The sequence below is a fragment of the Notechis scutatus genome, chromosome Z (genome assembly GCF_049901735.1).
Source record: "Notechis scutatus isolate UNSWTSFEM ecotype Mainland chromosome Z, rNotScu1.2, whole genome shotgun sequence".
NCBI classification, from domain to species: Eukaryota; Metazoa; Chordata; class Lepidosauria; order Squamata; family Elapidae; genus Notechis; species Notechis scutatus.
In genome coordinates, this window is record NC_142025.1 from 126,422,813 (window position 1) to 126,436,353 (window position 13,541).

Below are 13,541 nucleotides of genomic sequence, written 5' to 3' on the forward strand. Positions count from 1 at the left end.
CGAAGCTGTAAGCTTCCTAGAATAATAAGCGCAAGGAAACAAAAGAGCGCCATCCTCCGAAGCTTGTAACAGCACTGCTCCGATAGCGACATTAGAAGCATCTGCCTCGACCACAAATGGGCGATCCGGATCAGGATGCTTCAATATGGGTTCAGTTATAAATGCTTTTTCAAAGTGTCAAAAGCCTGTTGTTGTGGAGGCCCCCACACAAATGGAACCTTCTTACAAAGAAGCTGGGTTATGGGATCCATTATCTTCGCAAAACCTGGAATGAAAGTCCGATAATAGTTGGCAAATCCTAAAAGTCGTTGCACATCTTTAACCCGACGAGGAGCTTCCCAACTACACAACGCCTCAACCTTTTTGGGGTCCATAGCAATGCCCACAGGAGAAATAATGTGTCCCAAGAATTCGATAGAGCGACTGAAAAAAGAAACATTTTTCTAATTTAGCATAAAGTTTATGTTCCCGAAGACGCTGAAGCACTTGGCGCACCTGCTGAAGATGTTGCTCTTTAGATTTTGAATAAATCAAAATGTCGTCCAAATATATGACAACAAACTTATCCAACATGTCTCGAAAGATATCGTTCATTAAATGTTGAAATACAGCAGGAGCGTTGGTCAAACCAAATGGCATAACGGTGTACTCGAAATGACCATAACGAGTGCCAAAAGCCGTCTTCCACTCGTCTCCCTTACGCATCCGAACCAAATTGTAAGCTCCACGTAAGTCAAGTTTCGTGAAATTGCAGCTTCCTGTAACCGCTCCAACAATTCGGAGATGAGCGGTAAAGGATAGCTATTTCTCACAGTGATAGCATTTAGCGTCTATAGTCACAACAAAGGCGAAGTTCTCCCGACTTCTTCTTGACAAAGAGAACGGGTGCTGAAAGAGGGGATGACGAAGGTCGAATAAATCCCGAGCTAGATTTTTATTCAAAAATTCTCGAAGTGCAACTAGTTCAGGCTCAGACAAAGAATACAACCTCCCCTTTGGTAATGGAGCGTCCGGTATCAAATCCACGGGACAGTCGTAAACACGATGTGGTGGTAATTGATCTGCCTCCTGTTCACTGAAAACATCGGGGAAATCCGACAACTCTGAAGGAATCGAGGCAGCAGAAGCGACAATATGTTGGCCTGCGCAGACATGTCTCAGGTGGTCCACACATTGCAGGCTTGGAAAAGAAACAGCGTTCTGCGCCCAAGCCACCAACGGATCGTGTAGACGCAGCCAGGATACTCCGAGCACCAAAGGAAGATGGAGGTTCGAAGTGATATAAAACTTATCGCCTCCTCGTGATCCCCAATACGCATACGCAGTGGTTGGGTGGCAGCGAATAGGTCCCGACTTGAGTTCGCGCCCATCTACGGTTTCCACCTGCATGGGGATTCACAGGCACTAAAGGAACTTTGAAATGTTTTGAAATCATAATCCATAAAGCTAGTCGTAGCCCTGAATCCACCAGTGCCACGGCAGGGATTCCCTCCTTCCGAGATTGCAAGAATATGCGAGTGTCCAAAAGTAAATGTCGAGGAGGGCCAGAATTAACTTCAGCAATTTGAGATGAAAGTGAATACTGTGCCCGACCTAAGGTTTCCCTGAGGTCGGGCCTACCCGTTTCCCGACGGACCAGCAATGGGTTTTGATACAGGTCCACGAGTCCCCTTCCGAGTGCAGGAATTTGCAAAATGTCCCGAACCCCCGCAATAAAGGCACAAACCTTCCTGAAATCTTCTCGATCGTTCCTGAACTGTTAAACGAGGCGGAGTGCGCCTATCTCCATCGGCTCCTCTGCTGGAATTCTGGATTGGAAAACCCTCATAGGCGGGTGCGTGAGCGAGGAAACACAGGTGGCTCTGCAACGGTCCGTTTACACCCACGATGTTGTAGGCGAGCTTCAATACGTAAGCATTGAGTAATCAATGTGTCCAAAGTTGAAGCACGCTCTGCATGAATTAGTTCATCCTTGATACTGTCGGACAAACCCTCTTGGAATGCTGCCATGTGAGCTGGTTCATTCCAGGTGGAGTCCATACACAACAAGCGAAATTCTGCAACGTATTCTTGCAATGAGTGTTTACCTTGAATAATATCCCTCAATTTTCTGTCCACAGTTTGAGATTTAATTGGATTCTCAAACATAACGTTCATCTGTTGAATAAACCCCTGGAAATCGTCCAGTAATGGACTATCTTGTACTAATAAGGAGTAGCCCATTTGGCAGCCTGCCCGGTTAACAAACTAATAATAAAGCCAATTTTAACTCGATCGGTTGGGAAATCCTCCGGCCTCACAGAAAAATACAATTGGCACTGACCCAAAAATGTTGAAAACATGTCCGTTTGCCCAGAAAATTTATCTGGCATAGCTATGAATTTTTCTCACAGTGGGTGCAGGGGAACTCCAGCTGCAGCCGAAACAGTTTGAGAATTGGCAACAAGCGATAATAATTGTGTTACCTGATTTTGAAGGGATACGTTGCTCTGGAGTAATTGATTTATCTGCATCTGTTGCTGATCCACCAATTGTTGCATTTGAGTTGAATCCATCGTTGCAAAGATGGTCTGTAGGTCGAACAAAATGTTATGTCCCACCTTCTAAAAATAAACAGTTAAGGCTGAAAGCAGCAGTCCTTGTAAAGAAAGGCAGCAAACAGGAAAATGTTCACAGATAGCTCCAATAAGTAAAAGTTCCCACGAACTAAATCCAAGACTCAACAAGATTCTTCAGATCAAAATCCTTCACAAAATAATTCCAATAAGTAGAAGTTCCAACGAATTAAATCCAAATCCCAACAAGATATTTCAGATCAAAATCCTCCAGACTATGCTTTTCAGTTCTCTCTTGCAAATAGACACTTTGTTCCGGACAAAGTGCAAAGTCATATCTCTCCCTTTATAGAGTAACTAATTAGTCTAATTGCTGGTCTGCCCTCCTACTGTATCCTCGTTGGTTCCTCCTTGTCAGAGACGTCTTGTCCTGACATCTATCCAGCAATCATCAAATTATCATCTTCTTCACCTGAAGATATCATCTGTTCCTCATTATCACCCGTTCCGGCTGACCACCTAATTGAAGGGTGGAGGAGTTTGAAGGTTCAAGCCGACCTTGCAAATCAAATGCATTCATCTCCTCCTCATCGTTAGAACTTGCTGATTCATATAAGTCCTCCTCGCTGGAGCTGTCATTCAAAAAACCTGTAGCAGATGCGGAATCACAACATATATATATATATATATATATATATATATATATATATATATATATATATATATATATATATATATATATATATACACATACATACATATATATATATATATATATATATATATATATATATATATATACATACATACATATATATATATATATATATATATATATATATATATATATATATATATATATATATATATATATAGTGTTCGGCTTGGTTGGGTATTTTCCCACGTCATTGTAGTTCTTTTAAAGTTGTGCAGCGTTTCAGCAGAATCTCATCTGCCATCATCAGGCTTCTGTATTGTAATACAGAAGCCTGATGATAACAGATAATTCTGCTAACTGATATCTAACTAAAAAAACAATAACGTGAAAGCTCTGAACCAACACACCATACATGTAGTACCAGCTAATGAAAACTTAAGAAAACAAATATATATATATATATATATATATATATATATATATATATATATATATATATACACATACACATACACATACACATACGCACACGCGCATACACACACACACACACACACACACACACATATATATTTATATATACACACACACACACACACACACACACACACAGAAGCCTGATGATGGCAGATGAGATTCTGCGAAACGTTGCTACAACTTTAAATGACGGTGGGAAAATACCCGAACAAAGCTGAATACCATTCATGTAAGTACCTGCGAAAACTTAAGAATGTATGTATGTATGTATGTATGTATGTATGTTGTGGCCCGATTCCCGAGCCTATGCTGTCAGAGGAAGAGGACCTGGAAGATGAGGAGGAGGAACTGGGAATGCCTTCCTCCCCAGGACCTTCCTCTCTGGCAATGCCTTCCTTTCCAGGACCTTCCTCCTGGTAATGCCTCCAGGTTCCATCAGACAACCGGCGGAACAGCATGAGATTAATCAGGAGGAAGGCATATCGGAGTAGCCCTGACAGGAGTAAAGAGGAAGAGTGTTGGCTCAATCCTAAGCAGCATCGTAGGGAGAAACGTGAGCAACAACGTAGGAAGCGTGGGAGGGTCAGAGAGTGAGCTGAGTCATTGAGCCACACCCACAGGGGATAAAAGTGGGTGTGTTTTCTCCTGAAACTTTATGCGGGACAAAGTTTAACCTTACTTCAGATTTTCTTTGTGGACTGCCTTGTGATTTTCTGTTAGTAAAATTTTTGTTGCTATCAGTTCGGACTTGGCAGGCAGGACGTGTTCGAATGCCAAGAATATTATCAGTTCCAAAGAATTAACTCTGTGAAGTCCGAGCCAGCTTGCCTGCCTGTGTTTGTGTGAGTTTGTACTCTTTCATCTTTTGGGAAAGAGGAAAGGCGAAAAGAACATATGTATATATGCAATTTGCTTATTAGATAGATGTCCACATCTGGAATATTTGTTCATTTTATATAGCATTTTTAGCATTATGGATGGGTTTATAACTATTTGTAGACTTCTCATATAAAGGGAAGAGAATCTATTATAGGTTTTCCTGCCTAAACAGGGGGTTGGACTAGAAGACCTCGGAAGTCCCATACAGATTCTATTCTATTCTATTCTATTCTATTCTATTCTATTCTATTCTATTCTATTCTATTCTATTCTTAGATTTTTTTTAAACTTATTCTTCAACATCCAGGCTGGGGTGGATTTTTATGTTTTAATGTTAGATTTACTTGACACTTTGGGGTTATTTTCTTTTTCCTTATTTTGTACACAAGATTTTTTTCGCTGTTAGTGTTTGATGTTCGTTTTATGGGGGGTTGTTCTGTACTTTATTTTTGTTGATAAAATAAATGTGTTAAAATAAATCTATGATTCTATCTTTGGTGGACAGAATGATGGCAAATAGAAAGCTCAAGTATAGATTTATGGATTCCGAGTCCCGGTCAAGAGAAACCTTACCAAATGAAACTTTGTACTTCTCAAGTTCTGCCTCGTGTTTCTTGGCCTGGTCATAGATTTCATTGGCATAGAGTCTCAAGGCTTCTGCATAATCCTGACAACGGAGAGGAAGGAGTGGAGAATCTGAAAGCTCGTAGACCAAGCCTGCACGTATCTGAGCCACAGTGAACTGCTTCTGGAAAGAGGGTCGTAAAACCTCTTGACCAGTTCAAAAGTCTCGTAGGTCGTGTGGTAAACAGGATAACTACTGTATTTGTCCACTTTCTGTCAAAAGAAAAAATTAAAATGAGTCAACAGAATGCCTCAGAGCTCTATCGTTTTGGCTGGTCTACCAAGGTCTGAGGGCAGAGTGATTTATAACACCCTTTCTGGTGATTGTTTTAGAATAGAGTTGAAAGGGACCTTGGAGGTCTTCTAGTCCAACCCTCTGCTCAAGCAGGAAACCCTATCATTCCAGTCAAATGGCTGTCCAATCTCTTCTTGAAAACCTCCAGGGATGGAGCATCTTCTGAAGGCATCCACTGATTAGCTGTTCTCACTGTCAGGAAATTTCTCCTGTTCTAGGTTTTATGGAATCCTTCCCCAATATGGTTTGACACACTTGCTGCTTTATGTTCCTACATTTCTGTTTTGAATCTCTACTCCCTGAATATCACTGAGAGTGGCTTCGGTGATAAAAGCAGCTAAGAAATAGGTTTCATGGAATAAAATAAATATACAGACTGTTCTTTCCAAACCTGTTGGTGACAGATTTTTTTAAAAAAATTTATCTACTATCTATCTATCTATCTATCTATCTATCTATCTATCTATCTATCTATCTATCTATCTATCTATCTATCTATCTATCTATCTATCTATTTATCTATCATCTAACTCTATCTATCTATCTATCTATCTATCTATCTATCTATCTATCTATCTATCTATCTATCTATCTATCTATCTATCTATCTATCTATCATAAATCTTTCTATTCTCTCTCTCTCATCTTATCTGTCTACCACTTATCTATCTTTCTTTTTCCTTTTTAGAAATTTTTTTATTAAATGTTAAAAAGATATATACAAAATATGAAGTATTTTGTTAAAAACAAAACAAAAACAAAAAATGTATACATTACAAATTAGACAGTGCTTTCTTATCAAACATATATCTGGTCAGCACTCCTACTATAACCTCTTTATCTTCTTCCTTCCTTATCTATTTACTCACTGGTTTCTATTTATGCACTTATACCAGTTTTTCCCAGACTGTATAATATTTTGAGTCCTCCTTTTCTTTTAATCTTAGGGTAAGTTTGTCCATTTTAGTGCAATCGTAGACTTTTTGGATTATTAAGTTTTCTACTGGCATCTGATCACCCTTCCAACATTGTGCAAGGGCTATCCTCGCCGCCGTAATTATATGTAAAATTATACATTTTATTTCTTTTGCATATTCACCTTTTATTATTCCCAATAAAAAAAAATCTGCCTTAAATTCTAATTGAATGTTCGAAATTTCTTTCATCCATGTTTGTATTTTTGTCCAATATTTTTTTTACTCTTTGGGCAAAGCCACCAAGCGTGGAAGAAGGTTTAAACAAGCAGTTCGGCTTACCCGGTTCTTAGTGTAGCGGACTCTGCCAGAAGCAATCCCTAGTCTTTGAAAGAAAGTTTCAAAATCACTGCCAGATCCAAGCTTATTGATCCTGGCCAGATAAGAGAAAGAAGGGGAGAATTCAAGAGTCAATCTTCTTGTAACATTTGGCACTGTTACGTTGCTGGTTTCCACTTCAAATTGTGGATACCTGAGTTCCAAGGGGGTGGCAGGAATTTAAAACAATACCAAGAAACAACAGGAGTCAATAGAAACATCAGAAGCTGCTGGTATCTACAAGGAGAAAGCCTTGGAAATGAAAGTAGCTTAATTTTACCAGAATTGGGTCATTAATAAAGGAAAAATAAGTCCTGAGTATTAACGGGCTCCAGTTTACAAGATACAGCTTCAGGTCAAAATTGCATCAAAATAATTAAAAATTACGAGAGGAATGTGCGATTATGCTCCATAACTTTTCTGCAAAAATTCTCCTCAGTCCTAGGTTTTATTCCCCCAAATGTTTGGCATTTAGCGATTTCGAAATTTGGAGCTCAATTGTGATCATACGTTGAGGATTGCCTGCATCAGTCTGTACATGCTGTTGCTATCGCTACAACCCTTGTAAACACATGCCAGTTTTCAAGAGCCCAAATTTTGGACATGGAACCATGAGAATGCTGTGACAATTGCAAGTGTGAGGACAGTGGTCAGCAGTAACTTTCTTTTAATGCTGTTGTAACTTCAAATGGTCACTCAGTGAATGATTGTAAGTTGAGGATTATGTACACATATTATCGTTATCATCATCAAGTACATCATACTCTGACCCAACTCCATTTCAGCTTAGCTTAGTGCAGTGATGGCTAACCTTTTCATCATCGTGTGCCAAAAGTGTGCGGCATGTATGCCATAGGTTCGCCATCAAGGGCTTAGTGTGTTGCAGGTCGATGTGGGAATAGAAGCACACTGCTTTTATAGATATGCAGCAGATATAAAAGCTATTGTAGTTCTCGCGTGTGTGCAGAGGTCCCCAGGGCAGGCGTGCTAATACAATGTAGATAAGGACATATCTTACCTGGGTCGCTGGTTATTTTCACTGGAAGGATCCTTCTCAAGCCAACTCTCATAGAGAGATTTCCCTTCATAGCCTTCATCAGGACTGGAGACCTGGGTAGGAAATGAAACTTGATCTATCATCCACATTGTTACTTTTTCAGCTTTTTCAATCCAGGCTGTTCTCGATTCGTTAGTGGGTTTGAATGTTTACCCAGCACAACCGAGACATTCTTCTGGGTTACAAAGGTAACTATAAGTTGATAAAAACAGAAGCGTTATCAAAGGAACATCCAAAAATAAAGAGTTTCCCTCACTATACTGTACGTGTTACAATTGTTATTATGTGTCCTTGACCATGGTGGCGCAGTAGTTAGAGTGCAGTACTGCAAGCTACTTCTGCTGCCTGCAATTTGGCAGTTCGAATCTCACCAGGCTCAAGGTTGACTCAAACTTCCATCCTTCCGAGGTGGGTAAAATGAGGACCCAGATTGTTGGGGGCAAGAGGCTGACTTTGTAAACTGCTTAGAGAGGGCCTGTAAAGCACTGTGAAGCAGTATATAAGTCTGCTATTGCTATTGACAATATGTGCTTTCCACAAACTAATATTGAAACCTCTGTGCATTGAGCCCTGGTGGCGTAGTCGATAAAGTGCAGTATTGGAGGCTAACTGCATTCCCACAACCTGGAATTCGATCCTGACCACCTCAAGGTTGACTTAGCTTTCCATCCGAAGTCAGTAAAATGAGGATCCAGATTGTTGGGGACAATATGCTGACATAAGTAAACCACTCACTATAAAGTGTTATAGGGCAGTATGTAAGCCTAAATGCTATTGCAATAAGTGATGTTCATGCTCATAATTTTCCATTAGAATGGGGCCCATGAATCCATCTCCTAAACACCTCAAGTCATTTCATCTTGACTTGCCTGGAGAACATCCATGCTTAGGGTACCAACATCGGATAGGAAAGTCAAATTGAGATGACTAGCCCAGGGTGGGCAAACTTTGTGGCCGGGGGCCTCGTTGACTTTAAAATTTGACAGGCAGGCCACCACCTGGTGTCGAAATGCCTGTCATTACAAGTCAAAATCAAATGAATGCAATCATTCAATCATTCACATCAAACCTTAATTCTGTACCAATCTTGGCGGGCTGGATTAAAAAGACCAACGGGCCGGATGTGGCCCGCAGGGCCATAGTTTGCCCACCCCTGGACTAGCCACAAACCATCCTTCATAGGTTAATGCATTTTTAAAAAAAATAAAATAAAGTGCTAGATCACAAAGTGCCGAATTCAAATATTGGTGATAGGAGGAACCACAATGCAGGGACACAGATGCAAGACCTGTCTTTGCTCCTATAGACACAATTCAGTTGGTTTCAGACCGGTTCTGGCATACTGGTAGCAGAAATTTTGATTAGTTTGGAGAAGTGGCAAATACCACCTCTGGCTGGCCCAACCTCCTGACCCTGACATTCCCTGTCCTATAGCAGATTGCCCTGCCTCAGCTGAATTAAAAAACAGCTCTCCTCACTAGCGCTCACCTCACACTGAGGGTGGTCTTTGAGTGTTGTGGAGCAGGGTCCCCAACCACCGGTCCGGCGGACCGGTAACAGTCCAGCGGAACAAGTCCTACCGGGCCGCTGGCTTGCTGGGCGCCGCCATCTTTTTGATGAAAAAGTGCTTCCGGTGAAGCTTTTCGGGAAAGCTCACCAGAAGCACGTTTTCATCAAAAAGATGGTGGAGCTAACGCTCTCGATGAGCTTTTCCGGATAAGCTCACCGGAAGCACGTTTTCATCAAAAAAGATGGCGGCGCCAGCGCTTCCGGTGAGCTTTCCCGGGTAGAAAGCCATTTCTACCCGGAAAAAGCTCACGAGCTGGCGCGCCATCTTATTGATAACGTGCTCGATGAGGTCACGGAAGCATTTTTCATCAAAAAAGATGGCGGCGCCCAGCTGATGCCGGTACCGGGCGCGGCATCAAAAAGGTTGGGGATCACTGTTGTGGAGCATGCTGTCATAGAACCGGTAGGAAAAGATTTGGAATCCCACCACTGGATGCAACCATAGCATCTGAAGCATACGTGGCTCCAAGTGTAATGCCCAAGAATCATTTTTGTGCCTAATCGGAGCTACCATAAAGTGGACATAGCCAACATTTGTAGTTTTTGCTTTTGAGGCTGAGGGAGGAGGAGGAGGAGGAGGAGGAGGAGGAGGAGGAGGAGGGAGGAGGAGGAGGAGGAGGAGGAGGAGGAGGAGGAGGAGGAGGAGAGGAGGAGGAGGAGGAAGACAGCAGAAATGTGAACTGGCCTTCCTATACTCGCCTGCCTGAGTTTGATTTCCACTGCATATCAGAATAACCCAAAACTATAGATGTTGGTTCGGCTGAACCATGGTTCTGCTTTCATATTGGATGGAAGAACAAATTGTAATTGCTGGTGCTTTCCTTCCTGGTTCAAAACAAAATGTTTTCCCCATGCTGTGCATTGTCCAGTTATACCTCTTTTGTCAGATTATACACCAACTGGTTCAGGAGAGGAGTACAGTCCACCCTCAAAGTGTAGTTGCCTGCAACACAAATACAGAAATCCTTTTGAATCAATGTTAACGGCTCCCTCTCAAAAAAAATCCCCCTTTTTTTTTTTTAAAAAAATTCAAATTAAAACATAGCCTCCTCTACTTCGAACTGAATTTATCTCCCTTCTCTCTTTCTTGCACTCTAGGGAATTTTCCCTCCTCTCGAGATGGCTCAAGGCATAAGATTTCTGGCAGCTTACATGTAAACAGAAAGATACGTACATACGTATCATGCACAACCATAAAACAACTCCTAGGAGACTGTGTAATTGACATCCCTTGACAAAGAAAAGGAAAATACCAGCATCTCTTCTGTTCTAAAACAACCCATAACATTATTTCTGCACTTGGATAACTGGAATGTAATTTTATACAGACGCAGTCCTGGAATATGCTCTAAAATTCATTGAGCTGTCTAAATAACAGTGATTCCTTATGGAGTGAGGGGATGTGATGGCTCAGTGGTTAAAGACCCTGAGCTTGTAAGCTGAAGAGCTGACAGCCCTGGTTTGAGACCCAAGTGCCGCTTAACCAGATCAGCTCCTGTTACATGCCCACCTCCCGCCCACCTAGCAGTTTGAAAGCATGAAAATCCTTATAATCTTCTTTTAACGAACCCCATAATCCCTTGAGGGGTGGAGTCTGGGCAACTGAATGCAGATAGCAGAGCGTTTAATGGCCAGATGCCCTTCCTGTCACCAATGTGGAGTTTTGTTCAGCAGATATATTCTCATTGTGCCCAATGAAAGCATTTTTGAAAGCATGTGAAAATGTGAGTAGATAAATAGGTACCACTTTGGTAACAGCGTCCTGTGCACCTTTGGCATATAGTCACGCTGGCCACGTGACCACAGAAATTGTCTTCAAACAACACTGGCTCCCTCAACCAAGAAATGGAAATGAGCATCATTCCCTACAGTTGGACATGACTGACATGAAACTCCCCCCCTTTAACCTTATGGATTGAATTGTTATGCATCTTTTCAAAGATTTAAGTGCAGATAATCCTTGAGTAATGACCATAGCAGAGCCTGCCCATTAGAGCTGTAAGTCGTGAGGATCATAATCTTGTGATTTTTTGCTGTAGTGGCTAAGTATATGCCTCAGTTGTTCAGCGAATCAGTGGTTCAGTTTCAGTATTGCTTGCATGTAACTATGGGATGTTACAAATGGCCGTGCATTACAACTCAGTTGCTGAGCATGTAAAGTGTGGTCATGTGACTGTGTGGAAGTCTGACTGTCAGACCTTCGAATCCATGTTATTAGTACCCCCACCAAGTAGGTCTGTCGAAATTTGAAAGGTTGCTAAGTGATGAGTTGTAAATCAAGGACTACCTATACCAAGGGTGTCAAACTCACGGCCTACTGTGGTTCGCTGGCAGCCACTGCAGGCGGCAGCAGAACCGGACAGTGGGGAAGAACAGGGACCAGTCCAGGAGTCTGGAGAGGACTTGGATGCGGGTCCTGCGTCCGATGCAGGAATGGGCCCAGGACCATCTAGGAGTCATGTGCTGACTCCGGAGACTCCAGAATCTGACAGCAGCAAAGAAGAGGAACAAGGGAGCCTGTTCCCAGTGCACACATGCACAGAGCTGCCAGAAGGCAGAGCAGCTGAGACAAAGGGCAACTCGGAAGTAAGGCTTGGAGGTGATTGACCCAGGAGGGTCAAAAGTAGAGAAGCCTTTGTAGGAAGCAAAGTCATTTGTTCTGATCAGTTGCACTCTGAAAGCTCCGTGGTGAATTTATTCTCTGCTTGGTTTTGGAAAGACTAATTGGGACTTTAGTCGTTGGCAGCACTTCAAGGAAGATGAGGTGCTTTCTTATCAGATGTCTTACTGAAGAACTTTAGTAGACGTCCCGGGACTAATTATAACCAGTTAAGACTCATTCTGGGCTGTGAATGATGATAATTCACAGCCATTGAACAAAAACAAAAGAGTTTTGGATTTTATATGTGTTTGTTGGTGTCTCAGGAAGCCTTGGTCAGAACAAGGCCCGAGGATCCAGCCCATGGGGTGCTTAGATCTGGCCCGTGGGACCGATCTGGAAACAGGAAAGGACTGGCCCACAGTGCCTCTACCAGCAAAAATGGAGCTAAGGAGAAGAAGGAAAGGAAGAAGGAAGGAAGGAAGGAAGGAAGGAAGGAAGGAAGGAAGGAAGGAAGGAAGGAAGGAAGGAAGGAAGGAAGGAAGGAAGGAAGGAGATTATAATGAGAGAGAGGGAGGGTCTGAAGGAAGTCCTCCTTAGCACCTGGCCACCACAGGTGCCCTCCCCCCACACAGGAGTGATGCCCACTCTGGCCATGCCCATCCTGATGTTGCCCTCAATGAAATCAAGTTTGACACCCCTGGCCTATACAGTAAACATTATCGCATTTAAGTTTGTAATGCTACCACCATCATCATTAAACAATAGTAATTATAACACTAATCAAGGTGAGAAGCAACCTGGGACTTAGGAGAGATTTCCTGACAGTTAGAATAATTAACCAGTAGAACAGTTTGCCTCCAGAAATTGTGCGTGCTCCAACACTGGAGGTTTTAAAGAAGAAATTGGACAGCCATTTGTCTGAAATGATACAGGGTCTCCTGCTTGAGAAGGGGGTGGACTAGAAGACCTCCAAGGTCCCTTCCAACTCTGTTATTCTGTTAACATCAGTGTCTTAGAAACTTGCAGCACTTGATAAATCTTCCTGGAGTTCAGAAGTTAAGTCGGACATCACTTGGTTAGTATCTGGATGGAAACTACAAAATCCAAGAACTGGAGAATAGATGGAAAGTTTAAAAAAAATCGAGAAAGAAGGCATAAATTTCCCCAGTAATGCCAAGAAAACTGCATGGATGTGTGAACAAGTTTACCAAATCACCAAACATTAGGCTCAACTTGAAGGAGACTGTACTTGAACAGCTAATAATAATCTATTTTTAAATGAGCATCTGTTGCTAGGAAGATGTTCACGCTGACAGTGCTAAAAATGAATTTCATTTTTTTTAAAATCTGTTTTAAATTGGCTAACCCTCATTCTGCTGGAACAGAAATTATTCCAGTTTTATTTCTTCTTCCCAAAAAAGAAGGGCATTTCAGCAAAAAACCACTCCCCAAATCTCACAGATTAGGGCAGGGTTCTTATGCTTACCTTAACTTATAATGGTGGCTGAAGGCTGGATGTTTGCAATCTGTCTT

General features: G+C 41.9%; 1 protein-coding gene across 1 annotated transcript in view; it reads right to left on the reverse strand.

Moving 5' to 3' along the window:
- LOC148129246 (N-acetylated-alpha-linked acidic dipeptidase 2-like) overlaps positions 1–13,541 on the reverse strand; it is a 73,000-nt gene that overhangs the window by 6,551 nt on the left and 52,908 nt on the right. Inside the window, 5 exon segments of the mRNA XM_087947421.1 lie at positions 5,143–5,325; positions 5,328–5,406; positions 6,745–6,835; positions 7,799–7,890; positions 10,282–10,349. Of these exon segments, the coding sequence (XP_087803547.1) occupies positions 5,143–5,325; positions 5,328–5,406; positions 6,745–6,835; positions 7,799–7,890; positions 10,282–10,349 (513 nt within the window).